This window comes from Podarcis cretensis (genome assembly GCF_951804945.1).
Source record: "Podarcis cretensis genome assembly, chromosome: 15".
NCBI lineage: Eukaryota > Metazoa > Chordata > Lepidosauria > Squamata > Lacertidae > Podarcis > Podarcis cretensis.
The window spans coordinates 24,947,956-24,975,634 of NC_137185.1; the positions used below are offsets into that span (position 1 = coordinate 24,947,956).

The 27,679-nt window shown below is 43.9% G+C and overlaps 2 protein-coding genes and 1 long non-coding RNA gene across 6 annotated transcripts in view; 1 reads left to right on the forward strand and 2 right to left on the reverse strand.

Moving 5' to 3' along the window:
- The window catches only part of NLRX1 (NLR family member X1), a 307,093-nt gene that overhangs the window by 101,881 nt on the left and 177,533 nt on the right, over positions 1-27,679 (reverse strand). The window lies entirely within an intron of this gene.
- On the reverse strand, positions 10-6,232 carry RNF26 (ring finger protein 26). The gene has a single exon (XM_079954783.1). It carries the CDS (start codon positions 5,201-5,203, stop codon positions 3,698-3,700), a length of 1,506 nt encoding a protein of 501 aa, XP_079810909.1. The 5' UTR covers positions 5,204-6,232; the 3' UTR covers positions 10-3,697.
- Positions 6,492-15,576, forward strand: LOC307203792. 3 transcript variants are annotated; one of them, XR_013833352.1, is made up of 3 exons: positions 6,492-6,892; positions 8,013-8,059; positions 15,270-15,576. It is a non-coding gene; the product is annotated as an uncharacterized lncRNA (long non-coding RNA). The 3 variants fall into 3 exon arrangements; XR_013833353.1 differs by having other exon boundaries at positions 6,492-6,637; positions 8,003-8,059; XR_013833354.1 differs by lacking the exon at positions 6,492-6,892 and having other exon boundaries at positions 7,565-8,059.

A 27,679-nucleotide genomic window follows, 5' to 3' on the forward strand; every position in this document is an offset into this window, starting at 1 on the left:
AAGAGCTGATTTTGTGAAAAGGGTTCCTTTTAATTTGCAAACAATCATTTTACATAGTGCAAAGAATAGACTTTGCCATTACCACATAAGCAAACCAAAAGGCCCCTCCAGAGGCAGCAAGAAGGGCAACTGCAAGAGGAGACAACGGAGCAGGTACTGGATAAAAGGCAATTGCACATCATCTTCAGAAGGTTTGTGAGAGTGGGCAGCAGTTTGAACAAGGCACAGATCAGGAGTGAGCAGCTAGCTCCACAGGACAGTAGGCAGGCCTTTGCTGTAACACCACACATTTCTGCTCCTGCTCAATTCTCCATCCACCCCACCTCCCAAAAAAATTGCAAAATGTGCAGTTCTACGCATCTAACTGCTTAGAAAGACTGGAATAAAACTCCTCAGATACAGATTTTTTGGGGTGGGGTGGGATGGTTAGAGAGAATCACATATTATTCTAAATTAGGTTGTTCTCCAACTTGCACATTTCTTTAGTTGCTCAGTACAAATCAGTGCATGTAAACTCTGGTCTATGCTAGCAGAACTATAGAGCAGAAGAGCCTGTACTGATTCAGACTGCAGGTGGGCAGGTTCACATTACTGAATGTTCCCCTCCAAATAAATAATAATAATAATTTGTTAGCTTTCTACTTGTAAATAATAAGGAGCAGGATGACTAAGAACCCCTCTCTGATGTGCTACTTTGTTTTTAACTTGTAGAAAGTTTTGTTATGTAGAGAAGGATTACAAAAATAGAATCACCCATCTGCAGCCAGAAGTTGTAGTCTGCCCTACTACCTTGTAACACATGTTGACTGTCTAGATCCAACTGATTATATAAACTCAATCACAAGCTCACTTGAATTTGTTAGCTTTATAGCTAGCTTGCCTTCAGCACTGTCTTCCTTTCTGACCTGCCATCATTAAGGCACTCAGTTTAGCATTTGCTCAAATCCATTTTTCTGCTACCAAACCTTTGGCTCCACACAATAGTACATCGTATCATTCAGAGGGATGCTACAGCTCTGCCTTAAAACCAAAGAACTTGGCAAGTACTCTGTTGGGATTCAGCTGCACTGTGCAGTTTTAACTGCAAGGTTCGAATTAAAAGAAAATTAAAAACATAATGCAGAAGACTTTCCAATTAAAAAAACAAAACTCCACACTTTGGGAGGGTTTTAAATAGTCCCGTTTTTACAATGCAACTGAAAAAAATCTGATTTTGCAACCCCCACACTGCGTACCCCCGCAACATTCAAACCTCAAATCTTAGCATCTGGCTTAGCAGACAATGTGTTTCAACAAGGTAGACACTCTAGTTTTCAGGACGGGAAAATCTGCTTTGAGATTCCAGTCTTCATTCTCATTTTGCAAAGTGAAGTTTAGCCCCTGAAGCATTTGGGGGTGAGGGTTGAACAACCTTCCCAGAGGGCACTGAGCAGTGTTACAAAAGGCAAGGTCTCCTGGATGCGTTGCTCAAGTCTGCTGCAAAGGGTGCTGCGTAAGGTCACGATGGTGGACTTCATGACACCCTGACCTTTCAGCTGTGGACCTCATCTGTTACAAAGAGATAGTCACTGGGAAGTAAGCGCTATTAAAAACAACAGGGCATACTTCAAAGCAAACACGTAGGACCAGGGTGCCAGCCACATTCTAATGCTATTAAAACGATTCTGTGAAGAACGGTGATATCCGGTGCTTTTATACAGTCAGGATCAAGCCATGTTATGTCACAGCTTCAACAAGGCTGCAAAAATCTCTCCGGCCCAGGTGCAGCACTCCATTTATGACTAGGAACAGCTTTCAATAATTTAGAAAGCTCAAAAGAACACCACGAATATAAAACTTGTCAGGGTTTCATACCTCTACTTCTCAGCTTTCTTTTTCCCAGTTTAAACATTCAAGAAACCAGGTGGCTCTGGTCAGGGTGGCAGGTGAGGCGGGTAAACCACTATCTGTCTTTCTCATCTCCACATTTTAGACACAGGATGACGATCAGCAGCAGCTATTCACTGAGTTTTCTATGCTTTTGGATTTGCTATCGTGCCCAATTTCCAATAAGCAGAGCTATGGATGCTTTCTGACTAGGTCTGGGGAAAAAGGGAGCCCAGAGGTTACTCTTATGCCAAGTGCAACAGTCAAAACAAACCACTCTAGCCTATGTCCCTTCCTACTTTCGTAATTTTCCTTCTAGAACGAATGTTACTTGCACCTGGGAGACTGGTTTCGTCTTCTGGACTTAAGCGATCAGACCCAGAGCCAGGCTTTCTTACTGAGGTCACCACCCTGTTCAAATCTTACCCAGACAAGTAGTCATAAAAAACTTTATCTTATTATCAGTCCACACCAGAGCCTGGAGTCAAACCATGCAGTCTCCAGCACTGTTGATAAGAGGCTTGCCACTTGTTACGACTATATTTGGTTACATCAGCTTTCCCCAGCTGGACCCCAAAGAGGGAAAATATATATCAATCAATCAGTTGTGCAATAAAGCTGGAATGTAATAGTTTTGCATAGGTGACCTGTGGAAGTTACATGCCAGCAGAGACAAGAGGACCCTGACTTCAGCTTGCTAGTGAACTACTGTGTGTGGTGTCTCTGTGCTCCACAGCTGCACATTTGGTGTCCAACTTGCTTTTTATATGAAGTCTTGAAACAAATGAGCACAGAAAACCTGGAGGGGTGGGTGGGAAATGACAGTGCTGCCACAGCTCTTTCAAAATTACACATCAAAAAGATGCTCACTGGGTATTGGGAAGTACTTCTTGAAAGTAGGAATTCTGTGGTGCATGGTTTTTAAAAGTGCAAGCTAAATTAGTGAGGCTTTCTATGTATAGCACCTGTCAGAAATCTACACACCAGTGCTTGGAAGTATGAACTTTCATACTACAGAATGCACAAATACACGTTAAGGTAACTAGACAATATTCTGAAGAGAACCATGAAACTGGCCTACCGGTCAGTTTCAGGTTGCTGAAGTCTCACTATTAGAACATACATGGGAAATTTATGGCTCTCCAGACATTATTGGACTCCACCTCCCATCAGCCTAGTCAGCATGGCTGATGGTCAGAGATTACAGGAGCTGTAGTCCAGGAACATTCCCCTGCTCTAGAAAGAAATGCCGGGGTGAGAATATTCTTTCATACCCCCAGTAAAAGAATGGGGGAAGGATTAACATATTTTTCCCAAGTGTTTACCAAACAAGCCTGCTAAGGGTTGTTGTTGTTGTTTACATGCTAAGTTATAGGAAAGCCAAAAAATCTACAATTTCAGCACCTGCTCTCTTTGCAACAGGTAGCTCCTTACCAGAAATCTACCTTAAATTACTTGTCAGCTTCTGGCTGACATTTTACCGGTTGTTTTTTTTTAAGCCACACTTTTGTATATTCAACATGATGGCTCAGCATCTTTAGCAACAGCAAAGTTCTAGATGATTACTATGATTGGCTAGTGGCAGCAACAAGAAAATGAAAACAGAGGTGCATAGAAAACATCCACAGTATTTTACAAGTTGCACTGACTGCAATAGTTCTTTGGAAATAAAAAGGGTAGCCATTGCCAATATCAACGATCAGCATAAAGCTGCTGTCAACCAGCTGCCATAGAAAGCAGCAGGTACAAAATGCCAGCAGCCCCACATGCTTTGGCCAATGCACATGGAAAGCTTGAAGGAATGTGGAAAAAGCTATCCCCTCCACATAGGTCACAGGTAGACATTGAGAGTCTGCAGGATCATCTGCCGGCAGAGTGGGCAGTTGCGCTGATATATGGCCTGCTGCAGCAGGATTTCAGTGCACTGCTGGCAGAGGCAAAGATGCCGGCAGGGAAGTAGCAAAACTGTCTTTGTTTGGTCCTGGCAGATGACACATTTCTTCCGCTCTTCTTGTTCTTTGAGAAGAAGCCATGGGTCATCGTCGTCCTCCAGAGCATTAAGCTGCTCTTTTGTTGCAGGTTTGGCATGTGATGTGCTTGGTCCTTCACCAGGAGGCTGCAAGTGCTGCCCTGACTGCAGACTCCGTTGTGTAGTTGATTCCAGATCATCTTCTGTTCTGTGCTGGTTCCTGCTGACTCGAGCTGCTGCCTGCCATGTTTGGCGGGCACGGGGTACAGCCTGCTGATTAGTCACAGGTGGTCCTTGTCTTCTTGGATGAGTTGCTCCAGGAGGAGCTGGTCCCTGAACTACAGCAGGTCCTCCTGGCCTTTCTTGGTTGCCCTCAATCAAAAGCTGTTGCTCTTGTTCCACATGGTGGTTTCCTCCCCTGCCACCTCTGTTCCAGCTAGCCATCTGGAGGCTCCAGTCAGCTAACCTGCGCCAAGCTTGCGAGCTCAAGACCATCTCCAATGACAAGAGTACAATCTGATACAGGCGGCGCATGTCTCTTAGCAGGCGCTGGTAAGAAGGCATGGTGTTCAAATAGCCAGACATTTGGCTTGCCAGTGTCCACGTCAGCTGAGGGTTGAGGATTAAGATGCTGGTGGCAAGAATCACAGACAGCAGCATCAAACCATAGAGGTTGAGGAAGAAAACATTAAGCAGCAGCTTGCTCACAGAGGCCAGCAGATCAAACGCCAACTGGCAGGGAGTCCACAGGAGGATGGCCATAGCGATGGCACTGCTGGACAGCCGTGCAACAAAAGCTGCAAAAATATCGGTGACCCTTAGAAAGGGGCCAACAACAGTTTCCCACAGGGCCAGTCCCAGAGAGAAAAGGTTCTGGGTTCCGATGAGGCAGATGTTGATGATGCTGTTGACGAAGTAAGCCACAAGGCTCATGACGATGGCACACACTTCGCACACTTGCCTGAGAAGTGACTGGCCGGATCCAACCAGGTTCCAGAAACCACGGTGCATCATTTCTTTGCTTTTAAGCGTCAGGTGGGTGAACAGGTGGCCCACTACTTTCAAGCTCTCCATGCTGGAGAAGAAGCCCCGCAGCATGTTGACGATGGTGTGCACAGAGCCCAGAGTCAAGTAATATAATGCCTCGGCTATGCATAGCGAGGATAACGTAATCCCATTCCAGCAGTGGATCACACAAGCAACCAAGGTATTGGGCAGGCTACAAACAAATGCAATGAGCCAGACGAGGAAGGACACTAGTGTGGAAAAGAGGAAGAAGTTGACATCCAGTAAGAGAACCAAGAGGTCCAAAATCATTCCCACACCATTGATAACCAAAAACACTAGATCCATAGCGGAGCTCCACATGGAGAGTGGGCAAAAATAGGAATAATTGGACTGACGAGAGTTTGATTGCCACTGAAGGGAGCTGCAACGCTTCCCAAAAGACTGAAAGGAGAGGTCCCAGTATCCTAGGAATGGATTTTTACGTATTTCAGAGTTTTATGAAATAAGGGACTGTTTCAGCATCAAGATGGAAAGTCCACTGAAGACAAACATTGATGCTCCCTTGTCCTTGAGGCTTAATCCCTTCTTTTAAAATTCGTAGGAATGCCCAATTTGGAAGAGGAGTTGCTTTTAGTTACCTCTCTCTCCAATTTGAATATACAAAGTATTTATTTCAGACCATGTAGCAACTGTTCCATTTTCCGAATGGAGCACGTCTGGCTCCTAAATCAGTCATTTGACAAGAAAAAAATACTCTCACTTCACTGAGAGTTATTGAGATCTAAGCAAATGTCCCCATATGCTACAAGTGAGAGCTTCTTTCTTCCCGCTGAGCTTTTTATTTAAGGATTATGCTGACAGCAAAAGGGGTAGAAGCGAGTGTGTTTTTAGTTGCATGGGGAAAATACGGGAGACCCCCATTAGACGAAAGGTGAAATTCTTATCAGTCCGCTGTGGCGAAAAAGCGGGGGATACAGTAGACGGGGGAGGCAAGTTAGGACATGCCCACTAGTGTACTAGGGACGCATGCAGGGTAGGGGGGAGGGGACGAAAGGCTCCAGTGAAATCCCCTCCCCCTGAGGGGGGCTCCTTGAAGAAGGTCTCCGAAGTCAGCTTAGGAAACTGGAGCCCAGACCGGGTGGGTCTCCCTCCGTAGCCCCCTTCCTCAAGGGCAGAGGACAGCACCCACTCCTCGCCTTGACAACCGCTGCCACCTTCTTGCGTTGCACCCCTCTCTTACTTGCAAGCAGCGGAATAAGGAAGGTGGGCAGGTCGTTCCCGTTAAGTCTATCAATCGCTCCCACTCGCCGGTGCATCCGAAGCTCTTACCTTCGCGCTGATGGGCGCCGCCATTTTGGTAGGCGGGGCCAACGCTCCGCAGCCAATCAACCCAGGGGAACCCGACGGACGTTTAACCGTCCAGCGCGTGATTTGCTCGTCGTCGTTGTTGTTTTTCGCCTCCGTGCCACGATTGGACAGTTTTGAAAAACGCCACTGGGCGGTTGACGGAGAGTGCCGAGGGGGCGTGGCTTTGCCGAGGCCGTTGAGAGGGGGAAGCCCCGCCCCAATACAGTGGGAGTATAACCGTAGGAGGGAGGCCGGACGCTGCATTGACTGTTAGTAGGTCACGTGATTCTGTGGTGGGCGGGGTCCCAGGTTTAAAAGGCGAGTGTATTATTGTGACGGGGAGTATAATTTTCCCGCCTTTTTTCTTGAGGGGATTCTCCCCCTCGTTTGAAAGGCGCGGGGGGGGCAAGTGTAGACAAAAGACTCTTCTGTTATTTTAAATTTGAGGTGAAATTTCACGATTTTGTGACAGGAGCTCAACTTGCAAACCGAAGGAAGGAGCTCATTTCCCCGCCCCACACCCTTTCGGGGGGAGGGATGTTTTTTGTAGTCTTTAAATAGTGCAGAACGAATCCTGTCTACTATTTCATTGAAAGTGCTATTTTGATAATGTTATTAACAAAATAGAGTGAGAGAAACAACACGTTTCTTTTATATAGAAGGAAAATCCAGAGGAAACCAGTAATTTTGCTATGTGTAAAGGTTTACCTTTCTTTGCCCCATGTAAAACATCAGACACCAGTGATACACAAAAGCATACAATTAAAAACCACACGAAATGTTTAAGAATCAGCTAACTATTGTGAAAGGTCGTATTTTTAATTGCTTGCATAAACCTGATGGAACTGAAAAGTCTTCAGCTGATGTTTAAAAGTGGGGGGGGGGGAGAGGTCCTTACAGAGGTCTCAAAGTTTGACCCAAGGTTTGGGGGTTTTAGGCTGTACATTTTCCTGGAAGTATATCGGCATAGCTAGGATTTTCCTGAGGGCTTTTGCTGAGGGGGGGGGGCAGAACCTAAGACTTGTATTGATTTGCATTGATTTTTACTGATTGGGGGGCAGTTGCCTCCCTCCCCCTTCCTTGGCTACGCTTATGTGGGAGTAAGTCCCTTTAAACTCGGGTTTTTTGTTTTTTTTAATAGTATTTATTAAAGTTTCAAAAAAGTTACAAGAATAAAAAAAAGAAAAGAAAAAGAAGCAAAAAATACAAAATACAAAAAAGTAAAAACAATTAAAAACAAATCAACCTTTCCATGTCTTGACTTTCATTTACTTGTTTCCCTGACCTCCTCGCACCTCCCTTTTTTGTATTCTAGTTCAATTAGTTATTTCAGCAAATCCTTTAAACTCGGCTTTTACTTCTGAGTAGGCAGAAACAAGATGCATTTATTTATTACATTGATATCCTGCCCTTGCAAAGGAGTCCAGGGTGGCAAACAAGTAATAAAGTATATATTCAAAACAATTCCAATGCAGAAGGGAACTCTGGGAAAGATATTGACTTAAAATGCTTACTTTGTTAAAAAGTCCTTGCTTCAGAGACTTTGGAAGGTGAGGGTTAAATATTGGGTTAAGGAAGCAGAAACATATATTATGGCATCCCCACCCTGCAGAATTGTCTCTTATGCACTTTTAAAGTTAACACAAAGGCCTGTCTAGTTCAGCAGCCCCCAAGCAAGACATGGAATCAACAGCTGTCTCCCTGCCCTTTTTTTCTCCAGTCTCTCCTACTAGTAATTGGTTTCCTGAGGTAGACTACCTGTGAGTCTGGAAATTCCACATAAATATAAACCATCTTTTTATATCTCCACAGTTTGTTCCAGCCCTGGCGTTCTCTATTCCTCTCATTGTGGGATAGACTGACTGAGAGGTGAACATGCACATAGCATAGCAAATGATCTCTGGAAGCAGGAAGGAAGATAGTGATCCTGCTTTCTTCAGCCTTTTTAAACGAAATTTAATCTACTTATATCATGTTCTTTCAAGGAGCTCAAGGTGGTGCTACATTGCTCTCTTACGCCCCACATTTTATCCCCACAACAAGACTGTGGCTAACAGGTTAAGCTAAGAGGGAGGGAATGGACCAAGGTCATCCAGTAAGCTTCCTCCAGTCAAAGGCAACTATGGGGTTGCAGTGCTCATCTCGCTTTCAGGCCAAGGGAGCCGGTGTTTGTCTGCAGACAGTTTTCCGGGTCATGTAGCCAGCATGACTAAACCACTTCTGGCGCACGGAGGACTGTGACGAGTGCCAGAGCGCATGGAAACGCCGTTTACCTTCCCACTGCAATGATACCTATTTATCTACTTGCACTGGCATGCTTTCAAACTGCTAGGTTGGCAGGAGCTGGGACAGAGCCACGGGAGCTCACCCCGTCATGGGGATTCGAACCGCCAACCTTCCAATCAGCAAGCCCAAGAGGTTCGGTGGTTTAGACCACACGCCACCCGCATCCCTGTCAATTGCCTATACCACATTAAGAATGGCATGAGCTTTCTTCCCCAAGTAGTGCTCCATTTTTCACAAGGACTACCCTTGAGGACTCAAGTTCTGTACTCTGAACCTCAGGAGACCTGATAACCTAATTCAGTTTGAAGGCTATTCTTTGTTCACCACATATTATGCTTCCTTTCTCACATCAACAGCCCTACACACACACACACCTGCAATATCTGGGTGCTGTTTACCTGTGACAGAGGTGCTTTAGCTACAAGGGCAAGCATATATGCTTGGTTGTTGGCCCACCATGAGGGGTTGCACTGATCACCTTTTTTTTCTTTTTAAAAAAATGCTTGTTCAGTACTTAGGGTCGTAAAACCTGTTCTGGCAAGTTTTAAATTAAACCTAGTAAGAAATTTGATCCGTCTTGTGCGTGCTTGGGGGAAATTAGAAAAAGCTACAAAAGCTGATTTTCTGAGCAAAAAGTCAAGGCTAAATTGCTGTTAAATTCATTCAAGGCTAAATTGCAAAAAAGCAAAACAAAAGGAGCCTCTTTTCCTGTTTGCTGAGATTTATACCTTCCAAAAGTTGTAGCAAGGTTATCAAAACCGATGCCTTTCTATTTGTCCTGGCAAAAGGTTATCACCACAGATTTCCTTCCATTTGCTTTAGCAAAAGAGATTTTAAAACATAAGGAGGAGCCCTGCTCAATCGAATGAAAGGTCCATCTACATTTTGCTTTCCCACACTGACCACAACTTGTTTAAGTTGTCACTTCAGTTTTCTATACACCACTTAGATATTTGTAATACATTGTGCAGTACAGTCATACCTCATGGTACATTTGCTTCATGATACGTTTTTTCAGGTTGTGTCCCGCAGCAACCCGGAAGTACCTGAAAGGGTTACTTCCGAGTTTCGCTGCTCGCGCAGGCGCGCAAAATAATGTTGCGCACATCCACAGAAGCGGCGAATCGCAACCCGTGTGTGCACAGACGCGCCGCTGCAGGTTGCCTTCTGCTCATGTTGTGAACGGGCCTCCGGAACGGATCCCATTCGCAACCAGAGGTACCACTGTATAGAAATGATGTAAATAATAATAAAACATGCAGTAACAACATTTATTATTTAATAGGCAACACAAGCTCCAAGGAATATAAAAACTTTTTCCCTCTGGCAGTGGAAAGAAAGCAAGGAAGTTATGTGACAGTTTATTTGCAGTCAGCCAAAACATATTATTTTAGAATAGTTCTTGTTTTCCATCTTTTTTTGTTTCAAACTGTTTATATACATTATTTTGACAGCAGTTGACATTACTTCAGAAAGTGTTATGACTGGAACAGAATGGAACATTTTACCATTCCTTCCAGAATTCATGAGTTGTTTTAGCTTCTTCAGAAAAGTATTTGCAGTAAGAAGCATACAATAAGCCTCCAGTAGAAGACCTGATACAAAAAGTCCCTCCTTCTGTTTGTTTGTTGCTAGGCGTTATGATATGTGATGATTCAACAGCCAGACTTGTCTTAATTCAGATTGTCTGTAAGACAATCACTTGTTCAGGCAATCCCCGCCCCCCCAAACAATGTGTACTCTAGTGTGGGGCAGAGTGTGAATTTATTCCCTCTAGGTTGTGCTTCTGGTACAAAAAAACCCCACAACCTTTCTGCAGAAAATTGTGGTTGCTGAAAAACACATGAAACAGTATGCCTTCTTATGAGTATAATTTTCCACATTTGTGGTTTAGCTGGGATGCAAAAGTGCCTATCCTGAAGCATCAAAATCTCTCAACTGTACTGAAAGAGATTGTTTTAGACAGGGAAGTCATAGGGTTAATCATGACTTTGGGCCAAGGTAATGGAAAAATATCTTGGCTTCAGTTCAGTCCTGCAGCGCAGTGTTCTCTACAGTGGCGTCCCTAGCAACATTCTGCTATTGCTCCCAAAGCCGTCTTGTCTGCTGCTTCCCCCCAGCTCTGCTTTCCTGGTGTTCTTTGGTGTTTGTATTTTTCCATTATGAAGAGCTGTTTGTACTCTATTTGTGCAGGTGCCCTTTCTCCAAAGTCTAGGAGAGTCAAAGCTTAATTGATTTAACAGAATCTGAGTCTTGTTTAAAGCCAGATGCCCTGGTCTTAAAGGCAGGGCTGCATATTATCACATTTGTCCTGTTTTCTTCATTAGCTGTAGAAAACAAACTTGAACTGAGTATTTACACCAATTAGATTGAAAGAATAAGCCAAGATATAAGAGCAGTTCTTCTTAGCACAATTTCCTTTGCTATTAGTTTAAATCATAAACAGCACTGGGAACATCATTTAAAGAAATGGCCCATGCAGATATGACTAGGCTGATTCCTTTCTATACTGTGTACTGGAACAGAAAGCCTGATGGATAGAAAGTGAATGAAAGACACTTTAAATTCAGATGGACATTTAGCCTATATATTGTTATCCATCCATCCATCCAGTTTTTTACATCTGAACTGCAGATGCAGGAAAGGGGGGCAAAAAAACTGGTGCATCATTTATGAAAACAGCTTAAACCTCAGAGCCAGTGTTTAAAACTCCCATTGTTCTAGGTGCATTTTGTGACAGGGAATTTCATTAGTGTGGACAGTTTCTCAGCTCTGGGCACAGTAGTACACCTAAGATTTCAGATTAAAACTGCAGAGTGGAAGGAAAGGAGGACCTTTTCCTGCCTCTCCACTTCCAGCTACTCTCTGAAGACTGGGAAAGAGACCCTCTTCAGAATATTCATTCATCTTCAGCTTTGTATTGTTATATAAAAATCATGCCTGGACATTCTGTTGTTGTGCCCATAACCTAGGTTTAAGGTGCCATTTAGCTCCTAGCTTTCATATCTCAGTTTCTAACACTGCTCAGAGCCACAGATGAAATTTAGCACAGCAAGGTCTTGTCCTAGCTACTGGAAAACATTTGTGCACATAATATAGATTGACATCCTCTCCATAAGGTATATCTTGAGACATATAGTGAGTACCAGGACTGAAGTGGGATGGGAGTGGGACACAGCAGATAAAGAGAACAAAGGTGTATTGGCAGCATTTCAAGAGCTAAGCTCCATAACGTAAGACATATTTGAACATAATACATATGGATAAGATTATATGAAGGCCTGCAATAAAAGCGGATTGGGGAGGGGGCTGTGGGTTGCAGTGCTTCATCCTGATGGTGGCGGGAAGCTCAGCACCTGCCCGTAGCTCAGTACAGCCATGCTGCAGCAAGATTTATGCTCTCATCCCAAGCATTACATTACGTGTCATGCTTTAAATTTCTTCTCTTGAGGCATGACCCTCCTCAACACAAACACACAGAGACAACCCCTCATTCGGGGCCCATTCTTGCTTAGAAATTAACATTTTTGTGTTGCTTTCCAAGCATCCATAACAATTCCAGTGCCACCCCAAGAGGCTCACTTCAAGGAATCAAGCTTACATTCCTTTCCCTGATTCCAAACACAAGTGCTCTGGGCTTGGCATTCCTTTCCCCACAATACTGAAAGCAACAGGTTAAGAATCTGTATGTAAACTGTAAGGCAAACTGCAGGGTTAGCACTTAGGGTCCCTGGAGAGCAGCATTCCACACCCATTGAGCTCTGAAGTCAGTGATGGCAAGCTCTTTGAGCAAGACCCTCAAGCAGAAGGCTTTTTAAGGGAAGGGAAGGAGGAAAATGTTCTATGGAAAGAGAGCAGAAGATCCTCTCACTTGCTCAGTTAGGAGAGCATCCTCCACAATTCACTGTGGATGCTTGTTGATCATATCCTTAGTGTGGCTCTGGACAATGTGTGTTGCAGCTTTGCAACTCTTGAATACCTCTTAAGCTAGTTGTATGGAAAATTCTTCTTAAATATTACAGTATAAAAGCATGGTTCTTGAAATTGTAGACAGAGCAAGAGTCTTCCTAGGTAAGATTTGACCCACTGCCCTGCTAGTGTAAGCAATAGTCTCCTGGTGGTTCCAGGATTTCATTTCTCTTGGGGGAAGGGGACAAAATATGGTCCCAGATACCACTCCTTGTCTTGGATATGTCAACTGTGTTCACACACAGTTTCAATTTATGTATTTTAAGGAGATTTGTTGTTAATCTTTTATACCTCTCAATAATTACAGCAGTGTAGCAAGACAAACAACAACATAAAAAAAGAGTAAGGGGGTTCGTGCCTGGACAAGGACATGTAGTACAGCAGAGCTTTCCAAACTGTGTGTCGCGACATGTTAGTGTGTCGGCTGCAGGGTGTAGCGTGAACGCTCCCTGTTCTCCCATGACTGGAAAGGGGTTAGTTTAACCACTGTTTTGCTAGTAAAACTGAATAACTGTGTCACGAAATGATGCATGTCTAAAAAGTATGTCACCAACATGAAAGGTTTATAAAGCTCTATAGCAGGTGGCGCTGTGGGTTAAAGCCTCAGCGCCTAGGGCTTGCCGATCGAAAGGTCGGCGGTTCGAATCCCTGCGGCGGGGTGCGCTCCCGCTGTTCGGTCCCAGCGCCTGCCAACCTAGCAGTTTGAAAGCACCTCCGGGTGCAAGTAGATAAATAGGGACCGCTTACCAGCGGGAAGGTAAACGGCGTTTCCGTGTGCGGCTCTGGCTCTGGCTCTGGCTCTGGCTCTGGCTCTGGCTCTGGCTCTGGCCAGAGCAGCGATGTCACGCTGGCCACGTGACCCGGAAGTGTCTCCGGACAGCGCTGGCCCCTGGCCTCTTAAGTGAGATGGGCGCACAACCCCAGAGTCTGTCAAGACTGGCCCGTACGGGCAGGGGTACCTTTACCTTTACCTTATAGTACAGTATGACTTTGTAACAGTAACCATCCAACATGGAGAGCCAATAAACTTGCTAGTGAAGTTTGGGATGCACAAGTGATCTCAAGTGGGAGAGCAGGGGAAAGTATTTTGACTGCAATGTGGGTGGCAGCACTGATAATACACACTTCATGTGTCATTACAGTTTTATCCATGCTCTCTGCTTTCTTCTTTGATCTGCCTTTTCCTGGCCATAAAACAAGAATTAGTTGTACTAGCCAAACTGTTGCCTTCATTTTGATCTTTATTGTTTTCTTGAGGGGTTGAACATCTGTTCCCTCTATACTTAGAGAGGCCAGCTATACATTGAAATCCCCTGGTCTAAAATTATTAAACTACACACAACAGCTTCATTGCTACACATGAGCTTGCAATTGGCTCTTATGCTGTTTATTACTGACTAAAAGGCCAAAGGGAAAACACTACCCAACATCCACAACACATCTCTTAGTACTTAACAGTGGACTCAAGGAGAGGGGGAGAAAATGTAGCCTGTAGGCTGTTTAAACAAAACCATAGCTGTATTTCTCCATTCAAAGATACCATCATTTCTGTCTGTATACACAACACTCATGCTATCATTATTCTAATAATCTGAGTTGTGCAGTCAATGCAGCTACCAAAAAAGGCACCAGATTGCATTTATTTATAATCCTGTTAAATTAGCAATGAGCCAATCTCTTCAGTTCTCACCATAACAGTCTCTGTTTTCATGTTGATATTAACTTACTCCCCTCAATTTTCATTTTGTGGATTTCTTTGGTGTGATTGTCTTTTCTCCTCTAATTTCATACATTTCTTTCTGCTTGTGCCATCCTCCCCTGCTCCTCATCTCACACACCCCTTTACAACGTAACAGAGCTGGAGATGCTTTCGGCATTTATGGTAATGTTTGGATTTGTGATCCCTAAAAAAAGAAAGATGGCCTCTGTCCATTTCATTCAGTTTTATTTGTGGCAGGCTGTTGAGCTGGGGGAAATGAAGCATATAAGAGGCATCCCAGGACAAGTTAGGATTTGTTCGTGAAATGCTCCTCTAAATCTTTATGTTTTCTTTTCTGCTCCTTAACACTGTTTTCTGTCACTGGTCGCTTCAAGTTGACCGGTTTATTGAGCAGTCATGCTGCTTTTGTTTGCACGATGTTTGCAGGGAGGATAGACAATGCTATCTATTTATTCAGCATTCATTCTGGTTTGGTCTTGTGGAGGTTATATGACATTATGTCAAGTAACTGTCATCCCATACTTTCCCCATCTGTTTCCTTATGGCAAAAAGACAGGGGAGCGGGGGCAGGGAGAAGTAGGCTTGTTAAATCAACCTGTACAACCTGGATTGTGTTTATGTGATTGAAGTCCACCTGAAAATAGTGACAGCCCAGAAGTGGCCACTCTGTGTACCATGGCACCGCTATCTGTTTAAATGGAGGGGCTTTTTGGCTCTTCATTCCAGTCCCATTCATAACTTCCTCCTGCATGCGGAGGATTCTCCCTGAACCTAACATTTAGCTTCCAAACTGGACATTGCATTTGATAGGCAGGTCTCAAACAGAAAATATTATTGGTGTGCCCATTTGAAATATTTGGCAGAGGCTGACCTCCTGGCACTTTTTCCAGCAAAGAGAGCATATTACTGCTGCTTTCCTCTCCTCACCTGCCTTCCCCCTTTTCCTAGACATTTAAAGTCTGGAGACTCCAGTTTATAAAGTGACCCTACACACCATGAGATAGGTATTATCATGTGTCAGCTGTATCCGCAAAGCTGCAGTACAGTACCTGAGTCATGATAAGGAGTTGTTATTTCACTCTGCCATAACTGCTTACATCACAGGATCTGGGAATCTCTCTTACAAAAGCATGAGTGCAGCTCTTGGCAATAAGCTGGAAATAATGAGGCGACTCAGTTAACATGCAGCAGCTGAAGGCCTACAGCAGAACAGAAGAGCACTCAACTTCCTACTGCTTGGAAAGTACCGTTAAGCATTGCCTCACTCCAAGTTCCTTTGCAAAGCTGGTTCTTGTTTCAGACAGTTGCTGAAGGTGGGCACACACTCATTTGCTTGGAAAACAAATCAACAGCTGTCCCTTTACAGCTGTGTCATCCTTGCTTCAAGAATATAGTGCACTGTTTCCTACATGCTTGCTTGACTCAGATGACTCTGATTTACTGTTGTTTTTGATTTTGAGAATTGAATGAACTTCCCAGGTCTGCCTCATGCTTCATTCTCAAATTACCAGCCTCCCTTATCTAATTTCATTAGGAGTCATTTATGCTTATATTTATGCGGGCAGAGCCCTGGAAGAGAACAGCCTCTGGCAGTTGGCACTGAGAATTGCCAGAATTCCAGGCAATAGCATCTATTGTAGGAAAGTGTGACTTGGTCTTCTAGCAAAGACAAAACAGTTTCTCTCCAAGTGCTTTAAAAACTTGTCATGGTTGGCAATGTCTGCGTGGCCAGAAGTCTCCCAGCACTATCACTAAAATGGCAATTTAAAGGTAGTTTAGTGGCAGCTGTTCAATGACTGACTATTATTTAGTAGTCTTTGCATAAGACATGGGTATTAAATGCTCATGGTTATGCTTTTATTGCATGAATATTACATTTTTCTAACACAAAACCCACCGAAATTTGCACAGAGGTCTACACAATTCATCCCAGTGGCTGTGTACATAGTCACATTTCCTCTGCATGCATTGCACTCCCACCAATGGGAACACATGACATTAGCCACGATCCACATCTATTTTGAAGTTTTTCGAGAATGTAATGTGTTTTGATGCACTCCCCCCCCCCAACCAGCTTTGATCCAATTTGAAATGTAAACCATATCTGGGCCCACCCCCTGCCCACTGAAGTAGGAGACTTGCAAACACAATCACGTGTACATGTGATTCAAAACCCAGCAGAAAAAAATGACCTTGCTGCATTTTAAGCCAGTATTGGTGTGCCCACTGCTGTTATGACTGCTGTGTAGGATGTGGTTGATCATGAGCCCTACAAAATATTGACTGCAATTTGACCATTCAGCCACACTTTTAAGAGATAAGTACCAGCATGGATCCATGCCCCACCATTCAGCAAAAGATTTAAAAAATACAGCGCTTCTAAGAAAATTATTTTGGTGCCATGTGCTGTGCTGTGTTTTCTCTTAGGAGCAGCAGAAACGTGCAAGTCTAACTGTTTTTGCCTAACCACTATGACGTGTTTGAAACGGTGGTGGAAACTCTGGATAGCTGAGGGAAAAGAGCAGGTGCCTTGTTATCCAGAGAGAGGATGGAGGGGCCCCAGCTGTGGGTGGAGCAAAAAGGCAGGCAAAGCTGGTGAAAGTTGATGGGGGGGGGGTGACGACGACGCCCAGCTGGTGGCTAAACCCTGCACTGATGGGCAGGTGGCTGTCACTGATGGGCAGGTGGCTGATATTTGTCCTGCTGTATTTCCAGTTCACCCACTTCTTTCATTGCTTTGTCATCTGAGCTGGCTTTTCCCCAGCTGTCGGTTTCTCTGAGGTTGTTATAAAATATGGAGCTATGAAAGGGGAAGGGGAAGATTGCAGCACCAGCAACAGAAAAGGGATGTGGCTACAAAACTCAACAGGAATCACCCCTTCACGATCTGTCTCTTTGTTTTGACACTGTGAGCATGCATTGCCTGGCTTCCAAGATACTCTGATAAGTAGGCATGAGAAAACAAGTTTGCTTGTGGACGGATTTTATTACGAGTGTTTCTGCTTCATGTAATGATTGTTGAAGGATACATAGAGATGGTGGTTACATTAAAGAAGAAATAAAACTCTTTTAAAAATCTAGAATGGTCCTGTGCTCCGGGATCCTAGCGTAGAAATTTCCTTTTCAAAAAGAACTGAGTTTTTCAGCACCTCAGGCATAGAGTACAAGTGCTTTTGGAGTCAGTTGAAATTTCCAGATTGTCTTCAAGGCCAGGCACATGTAGAGTACAGTGCAGTAGTCTCATTTAGAATCCAGTTACAAAAAGCATGTGTCAAGTTTGAAGAGTCTTGAACCCAGAGGCAAATCTTAGGATAAAAGAAGACTGACTCCCAGTGCCACTATCTAGCATGCAAGGAGAATATGCATTGTAAGGGTTAAACTGTAAGCCAAACCTCATGTCAGCAGCCAGAATAGAAGGTTCTGTTTCACTCTGAACAAACTGGATTGATCCCAAAAGAATCTCTTAATAATGGACTGTGTGGGTGTTAGAGGAATGGGGAAAATTAGCTAGAACAAAGAGCCAGAGATTTCAGCTTTCAGTGAGCCCCAGTGGATGACAAATGGGTTTCTTGGAGGACACCAAAGCATTGTTTAGTAGTGTACAGTACAAGGAAGCATTTCCTGCAAAGGCTTTCCCACAGGATGAGAGTAATTCCATTAAGTTACTAGAGGTTTTTCCTGTTTGGCAGGGGGAGAACCCCATCCTTGGAACCCCATCCCAATGTAATTGCCATCTTCTATACAGTATAGATATTCTGAGAAAAGCGGCTAGCAAATATTGTTTCCCCAAACCATTAACTAGGTGTACAGAATGAGTTAACCATATAAAAACCTTTATTTTTTTGCTCTGATTCTCCTTAGGGCGCACACATGGTCCCATTGAGCTCCTCCTTTTACACATCACCACTCTCTGTAATGCCCTCTACCCACCCAGCCTTCCTATGTTGTCATCATATGTTCCATATTTTTACCCAGGCAGCCATGACAACTCCCAAGCCAAGTCACCTTTCTCCTCTTCAGTCTTGCTGTTTCCTCTCTAGTAGTGAATGGCAGATGAGCTTTTTCTTTAGGCCAGCAACCCTGAATTAAATCACTTCAGGGTAGCCAAGAGTGAAAAAAGAGCTCAGCAGGCCAGCCTCTCCCTGCCCCCCAATTTTTTTGCAACAAATTCAGTGTCTTGCTCTTGGAAACCTACCTCATGGTAGTTCATAAAGTAAGTTTATTATTGTTTTTCTCCATTTGAAGAACTATGATTACAGCAATTCAGTTGCAGCTTCCTGAACTGCAGCCAGATACCGTCTTCATGGGTTTGGGCTCAAAAACGCACACTGTTGGAACAAAGGTATGTGTGTATATACACAGACACATTCCTTTGTCGCTTCCTGGAGGATTTCCCCTAATTATTCAGGGTCTAAAGGTGAATTTTGTTCTCTGCCCTACTGATCAGCTTTGTGCTGGACTGCTTTTTAGCTCTGAATCCTTATCAGGAATTCCCTTCCAGTGTGAAGTTTCCGTTCTTGATATCCTCCCAGCCATCACCTTTTAGATCATAACTGACAGAGCTGATTGTTTTCTTTTTGCCTCGTTTCAAATGATGCCTGAGTTTTCTGAGTCTGCTGTGGGGGGAAACAGTTCATTTTCCATTACTGTAAATAGATAGATACTTGAATACACAGAATGTCTTGTGTTATTAAGGTTAAGGTTATTATGCACTTTTTAGTAGATGCAGCACCATGATGGGAAAAGCTGTGTTCCTCACTCTGTTCATTCCATACTTGCCAAACTGATTAGGACTTCTGATCTGTACGTATTAAACCAGATTAAGAATGTAGAATATTGACATAAGAAAACGCACACACACCCTTCAATATATTTCACCCTTCAATATATTTCATTTCTGTTCCTTGTGCTCAGATGCTTTTAAGTACTCAGGAATCTGTAGCAAGAAGCTACAGTGTAAGAATGAGGCAGGCTCTATTCATCTGTGGATTCATTTGTGGTTTCAAACAAGAAAACACATGGATACACTCAGTACTCTTATTATCGAAGTACATCAGCAGGATCATTATAACTGAAGCCCAGTCCCATTCCCCGGTACTAAGCAGCTTTCCAGTATCACTGAACATCCATTTCCTCTAGAGGCATCATGTGTGGTGGAGCACATGAGCTTCATGCATAAGGCCTTATGTTTAATTTCTGGCATCTCTTGTTCATGGGCCAAGCTCTATCTGCCAGTCAAGAGAGTAGGGAGTATGTACACATCAGCAGCTTAAAATGCAGCAGAGGTGTTCCTCCTTGCTGCACCTCATGTTGCGTTTTAAACTACTATACACACCATTACTAAATTGCTTGATTTGTTTCTCCACACATTAAACAGACCCTCCAAATGTCCTTATCTTCCAGAGACAGTCCCAGATTTACAGAATCTGTCCCCAGCTTCCGATTTGATCCCAGAATGTCTCGCTTTTCCGTGGGACGGCCCTGTTTTCATTGGAGGAATGTTGGAGGGTACGGAGTTAAGTGACCCTATGAGCCAAGGAGATAAGTAACTAAACAAGCTTTAGAAGACATCTATTGGGAGGTTTTTTTAATGTTCAATGTTTTATGTATTTATATATGTTGGAAGCCACCCAGAGTGGTTGGGGCAACCCAAGTCAGATGGATGGGGTATTATTATTATTATTATTATTATTATTATTATTATTATTATTGAATAGGACATTCCTATTTTCATCGGAGAAATTTTGGAGGGTATACATTACATAGTTTGTTCCCCCATGCCTCAACACACACACCAGAACCCCTATGAAGCCATCATCTGCAAATGTGCAATGACTGTTTCAAATGTACACACTTCAGCTTAGCCACAGCTTACATGTTCAAATTGAATAGAAGCTGGTTTGACAGAAAACAAATCAATCAGCAGTATTTCTCAAGAAACGACACGATACATATGAATTATAGCTAACATTGTGTACACTTGGATTCAGACACCAGCAACAGGAGCACCCATGAGCCAGAGTAAATGATTATGTGTACAAAACCCAATTGAAGCTGCTTTAGATGGACCACGAAGCATGGTTTTCAATGTAAGTATATATCTTTGGGTGGGGTTATAGAGCAGATACTTACCTTCAGTGCTTTGGGGACAGGGAATGAGCAGCCGGTACTCGTATCTTGATAGAAGGGTCATGGGTGGCAATACAAACTGGCAGCCACGGGCAGCAAAAATAAAGAGGTGATGGTCGCATGTGCAGGTGATAAATGCGCTACTTATATTGCAAAAACTGATAACCGACTCTCACGATGTTCAAGAGTGGAGCAGTTGCTTGTTTCCTATCAGGCTATTGGAAAGCTGGGAAGATTCAGCCAGCTGGCCCTCAAGATTGTATTGACTGAGCATTTCGAGAATTTTTCCCCCCCATAAAGACAGGAGCAACAGAATGTAAGCGTTCTGTGAACAAACGCAGGTGCCACTAAAAACACTGCGCCAAAAGAGCTCAAAATATTTGGGAGCCCAAACAAGCCAATTCCTTATTAACATTCCTGCAGGAGAAGCACCATGACTCAATGGTACAGCACCTGCTTTGAATGCAGAAGGCACTAGTTTCAGTCTTGGCATCTCTGGTTGAATAGGATCAGGTAACAGACAACGTGATAAACCTCTGCTTCAAACCACTGGACCTAGAGAGAGCTGCCAGTTGGAACATGCCAAAGTCCTCAAGTTTAAGTTCCCCATCTGTGAAGGAACTCACTGCATTTCAATCATTTCCCAATGCGCTTTGTAAGCTCTGCTCTATAATCTGAAATTTGTGTGGGCGTGATACAGTTGCTTAGTAATGGGATGAGAGGGCGCTCCAAAGGTGCTCAGAGGCAAATTTATATTGTAGCAAACTATCCCAGGATTCAATCCTGCTAACGAAAATATTGCACAATATCTTTATATAAATGCTGTCAAAATAAAAGAGAAACGAGAAATGGGGTGGGGGGTGTCAGTGTCAAGATGAGAAGTTCCAAGCCAGTCTTGGCTACCCTCAGTTCCATTTTTCTCTTGTACAGCAAGCACTGAATAATTTGAGCACTTGCAGAAAGATGTGAAAAGTTCGAGCCGTTGGCATCATAGCAATGAAGCTGCTTGGGCTGAGACGTGCTGTGCAGGAGAGAGAGGCAGTGCCAGGCAGGATAATTTAAAACCTTGTCCAGAAGGATGATGGATCACAGAGCCCATGGCCCTGGCTGCTTCTATCTCCCTGTTTCCCTGCTATTGCTGTGAGGTGGTTTATGAATAGGTACTGGCGCAAAGCCCCAAACAGGAAGGACTGTTACATTCTGCCCTTGCTCGCCTACCAGTGATTACAGCATCCATCAGTGTCTGGGTAGTGCCTGGCAGAGTGTAAGAAAGACGTTGCTGCTGCTGCTGCTGCTGCTGCTGCTGCGAACCACAAAGATGTCTGTCTGGGCTGCTGTTGCATCCAGGAAGACCTACACTGCTGCAACAGTAGGAGATGCAAGAGATGGCCAGGAGATGCAGGCCTGCTTGGTGCCTGAATTTAGAAATGACAAAGCAGAAGCTGCTTTTAAAAGAAGAATAGAATACTGTATGTCTGAATGTGAGCCACAGCACAGCTGCATAGCGTGTTTCTGAGTGCCAGAGCTCGGCCCCAGAATCATCCAAAATAATAAGAGTGCCTCCAACCATGCAAAGAGTGCTGTTTTTATTGCTACTGTTTAACTACAACCAGCCCTGCAACATTTGGCCCTAAGCTTGAAGGGATTCGAGATGAGATAAATTTGCCTGGTTTGACCAACCTCTCCTCGTAGAAATTAAAGACTGGGAATGATTCCAGGGGAAGTATGTCCTGGTGTTTCCCCTGCGAACATTATTCTTGGGCTAGTCTTTGCTTTGAAAACACCATCTCCTGATGGCATGCAGCCTGTGCACTTTTGAAAAAGATCCAAACAAAGCATTGTCTCACTTACTCCAACATCCTTTTTACAGAAGCTATATCCAGATATGGCAGTTTCTACCATGGCTAAATTTGTTGTTGTTGTTACTTGGTGCATTTTTTCTCCCACTGATGATTGTCTTCTGCTTCTCCTAAGTCTGCGTTCTCAAAACTGGGGTTCCCCTAGACATTTTTTCTGCCTGAAGCAGAGCAACAAAGGTCCCCACGATCCCAAATCAAGGTGCACAGTACCCAAGGACTGCCAGGTTATTTTGACACCTGAAGCACAAACCCACACAAACACCTCTCCCCCTCCCTGGCAGCAAAAATACAACTATAATAAATTAAATGTTGGGACAATTTGCAGCCCTTTCATAACAAACAAAATCAGCTGCCTTATATGACTGCCTCAGTACGCCTAATAGGGCCTATTAGCTGTGCTTGAAACCCCAAAAGGCCTTCACCCAGGAGTGTCCTGAGGGGCTGACATGGCTACTAGGAATCTGAGTGTCTGAGCAGTCTCCTGAGGAGGGAAATCTCAGAGGCACTGTTTGATCAGGACTTGATCCATGTCTGTGTGCCAGGAATTGCCAGCGGGAGTCCCGCATCATGCACAGTGCTGACTGACAGTGACATCCCATCTCCATCCACAGGCTTGGGGGTTTCCCAGATACAGGGATAAATTGCCGCTGCAAGCCTGCCTGCCACCTGAGCCTCCCTCCTGCCTAGAGCCCACCTGGCATGCCCCTTGAGGATGGAATTGATTGCCAGTCCTATTGACCGTGATTAATTAGTTCATTAGAAGAGGAAGGAGGATTAGCAGCTGCTCTCTTTCCTGCGGTCTCACTTTCCTCCTGCCGTCCACAGCATTCGCTTGGCTGGCCAAATAACCCCAGCCTTTGTGCTGCCGAGTGCTTTGCTCGTCATCCCTTTGGCTCCAGGACAACGGAGGCTTTTTGCCCGTGCGTGTGCTAAAGGGCAACATGGACGCAAGAGTTTTTTCTTCTTCGTGCAAACCAAAAAAGGAGCTTAAAAATAGAAGCCCGGGGATTCCCTCTTGCTTCTTCCGTTCAAAAATGCACAGCCCATTTCCTGGAGGCAGAATCATTGCTCTGCCCTCCAAATTTTGAATGTTCCCCTCCAGTCTGCATTGGCCTAGAAAGAAAAAATAAAACCGAAAATGCTAGAAAAGTGTGACGTTATTGCTGACAGTCCAAATGCCAAATATATGATAACACCAGCTTCACTCCTGTGCCCATACACAAAACACCTAGTATGGTCAAAGGGATTTATATGTTTGGGCTATGTATATATTAGCAGCTTGAAACACAGCAAGGTCATTTCCGCCCACTGTGTTTTGATTTGCTTTTTTATGTTGCTGTTCACACCAGAAGGAGTGTGGGGATGTCTTCGCACAACACCCGTTACCTGATTTGTTTCCTTGCACTGAACTTCTGTTCCCCTAAAGCATTCTTTTAGAAGACATCTGAAGGCAGCCCTGTTTAGGGAAGCTTTTAATGTTTGATGTATTACAATATTCTAATATTTTTTGGGGGGGAAGCCGCCCAGAGTGGCTAGGGAAGCCCAGCCAGATGGGCAGGGTATAAATAATAAATTATTATTATTATTATTCGTCTGTGCATATGCAATGCCTAAAATGTACACACCTCAGTTTAACCGCGGCTTCCATAGCCTAACTGGGCTGAAGCTGGTTTGTGGGAAAACACATCAAACGGGAGTATTTATCAAAAAGCTACAGGATACAGGTGGATTGTGGCTAATGTCATGTGCACTTGGCTTCGAACGTCAAGCGATGATAGCGTGCTGGAGCCAGAGTAAGCAACAATGCACACACAGCTTTCTATCCGCATGGTTTTGGCACTGCTGCAGCATCCCTTTCAAAGCCCCTCTCTTGTGCTCTTTCCATCGCCTAAGAGAGATGATTCTTGGGGCTTCATTGTACCAGGGCTGTTTTGAATGCCAGGGCTCTGTGCCTCCACACAGGTGAACATAAAATAAAAAATGTAGCTGCCTCATCATGTGCACAGTTCATTTCCCTCTCTGCTGAGTAATGACAGCCTGCCCCAAACTATCTGGGACTAGAAGGAGGATTCAGAGATCCTGGAGACTATAGCTCCCCTATCCCCTTGGGTGGTTTGGGGTGTGTGTTTTTTAGAAATGCCAGCACTGAACAAAGTTTTAGCTGAGCAAGATCACTTGCAAGTGTGCTAATTCTTTTTCTTTTTTCTTTCTTTTGACTCCCTCTGTTTCCATCCTTCCTCTAATACACAGAGGAGACCAGGGCTTTGTGGGATGCTGTTTAATCAGGAGCAAATGAATGAAGGGCAGGGACATTTGTGTGAACAGATGCTGCCGGCTGCTCTGGAAACAAGCATGGGTGCGTGCTGTAGTCAAGAGGCATCGACAACAGGACATTGCTTACCCAGAGGCCCTGCACATTGCTTAGAACTCATTTTGGGATGAAACAGAACCTAAGCAACACAGTAAGATTTTATAACCTGGGTCAAGCTGAAGATTGCAGGTTAAGTACAGTATGTCTACATCACCTGGTTTTCATGTGCTGTCGATAGTGGGGTGCTAGTGGTTTAGCACAGAAACACTGCAAAGACAAATGGAGAGTGAGAGAACCATTTTTGCAGACTGAGGAATAGAAGGCAGATTTCTCTCCTTGCACTAATCAGCCCTCTGCACAATCAACACATTTTTTTTTTAAAAAAACACCCTTTTGTTTAAATTCCCCTTTCCTTTTTTCTTTTTCTAGTCTGTATCCCCAGAAATTCCAAACCAGTTTATGTGTAAGTTGTTTACTATGTAAGACATGGAACTTAACACACCTCAGTGGCTTGAAGGGGAGGCATAGGAGCCAACTCCTAGGGGTTGTGGGGGCTTTGATCCCTGCAATAAAATATTTGAGGGGGGCTGGGCATTGCCATTCAAGTGGTGCGTGTGCACCATGCCATGTGATTATGTGGGACGGGGCTTACCTGGGCCCCTGCAATATTTCATTCAAGTTGGCACCCCTGAGGAGAAGGGAGGGAGCCATTCATCGTTTATATTCATGTTTCCATCCATTCATGTTTCCATATTCATGTTTATAATAAACAAGAAGAAAAAGTGTGTGAATTGCTGTGAACCAGAAAGGCAATGTTTTGAAGACTCACCTCAACCATTAACATTAACATTCCTGATAGCTTTCGACAAGATACTATTTTATGAGCCTCAGTGTCCACATCTGCAACATGGGGGCAATAAGACCGACTGGCATTTGAAGCACCTGGGCAAAGAACTATATTAATACTTCTTGGTAGTAGAATTTGGGTGGTGGTAGTGCTAAACTCCACACACATTACCACGAGGCACCTATATATTGCAGTACACCTTTTCACCAGCTATAGTCATTTGGGCAAACATTCCTGCCACTTTTCCCTCCATCCTCACCCCCACACATTTTAAAATACTTCTGTGCCTAATTTGCTCACCCTCTGCTCTGCAAATTCCTCGGCCTCTGCCAGAGATCATGCAGGCATCATAAATGTGGCTGTGTCTCTGTCTTGGCTCATCACTTTGTCCTATACCCTGTCCCCTGGCGAAAATGCCTTAAGCCCTGGGTGGCTGGAGTCACACTCCCCAGAAATAAATTTTTAAAAAGCATTTTGCCCTTATTGAGCACAAGGTTTGCATGGTTTGTGGGTGCTCGCAGGTAGGGTGATGAGTGGGCGACTTTGGAGAAGAGACCTTTCCAAATTCCCTTCCATCTTTCCTAATGCACACTCCCTGACGGTCTCCTCAGTGCTTAAAAGAGCGTTGGAAGGGGATATTAGGAATTGCACTGCTGTTGGAGCTTCACTTGGTGGTCTCTTCAAATATGGGACCTGTTGTGACGTGGGGTTTGTGATTTCAGCTCTCTTGACATAATATGCTGGAGACAGTTCTCTAGTAACACTTCTTTATTAAAGCAACAAGACTAAGACCTGAGGAGGGGAGAGCTACATTTATAGGGACAGGGAACTAGCTAGAAGGGATACATTTTGGAGGGAACAATATCAGGCAATCACAGTCCTGCCTTTTGGAGGCAACCAATAAGACAGGGGATCCAAATACAGCAGCTTAAATGAACCAATAGTAGCTGTACCCTCTGGAACCAAAAGGCAGTTACTTTACCCTAATGCAATTACAGACAATAATAATACAGATATAAAATCCTTTGACTCAATACACAACAGGACCCAGCCTTACTTTGCCTTATTTTGCTGGTTGCTGTCACCAGCCAGAGGAAGGCTTTGAGATTCTCATCATTGCAAATATCCTCTGCCACATACCTTGTTGCACCCTTGACGGACCTCCCAGTGTCCCTATTTTCCAGGGACAGTCCTGGATCTACAGAGGCCGCTCTGGTTTCTGATTTGATCCCAGAATGACTCGCTTTTCCTTAGGACGCCCCTAATTTCATCAGAGGAATGTTGGAGGGTATGGAGTTATCTGACCCCCCGAGCCATCTGAAAGCAGCTCTGCATAGGGAAGTTTTTAATGTTTAATGTTTTATTATGTTTCTATATATGTTGGAAGCCGCCCAGAGTGGCTGGGGCAACTCAGTGGGGTATAAACTGTATTATTATTATTATTATTATTATTATTATTATTAGTACTACTACTACTATTGTTTTTTTTAAAATAATATTTATTAAGTTTTTAACAAAAGAAAAGGAGTTACAAAACAATAGACAGTAAACAAAAAACACACATAGAAAAATACAAAAATACAAAAATCAGATTTTCACATAAAAATAAAAATAAAAAATAAAAATCCCTCTTTCTGATATCGCCATTCATTTACTTATTTTCATGACTTCCTCACACCTTCCTTTTTTGTATTCCATTTAAAAATTTGTTCAGCAAATTCATACCATCTTAATTTTGCCTTAATTATTTCTCCTCACATATTCTAACTTTAAAATTTCATCTAATATTAATCCATACTACTACTACTACTACTACTATTGAATGGGACGTCCCTATTTTCATCAGACAAATTTTGGAGGGTATGAGATTAGAGAGATACCCTCAACGCAAGTATAGCAGTAAGATAGGAAATAATTGGAAAAGGTGCATGACATCATGGGATCTTTATTCCCTTTATACTCTGGAAATCCTCATTAGGCTTTCCTCCTGCGTGGTACCTTTGAGTTGCTCTTTTGCCTTCCATCAATTTTACTTCACTCTATGCTCACCTGTCACTACGTTGGCCCTACTCTGAGAGAGAGTGAGGCAGCTGCTTCAGGCAACAAATATTGAGGGGCAAGGGGTAGAGAGAGCTGTGTGTGGCCTGCCCTGCGCCCGCGCCCACGCACGCACACACACACACACACACAGGGCACTATTCTGCTGCCCTTAGGTGAAATGGAGGAAATTGTCCTGTTGCCAAAGTGAGATTCAATGACCAGCCTAGTATACTTTTGTACTTTGAATGTGGGGTAGAGGCACCATATTGTCCTTTGTTTCAGACAGCCTCCCCTCTCTGCTCCCACCCCTTAATTTGTCAGAAAGGGC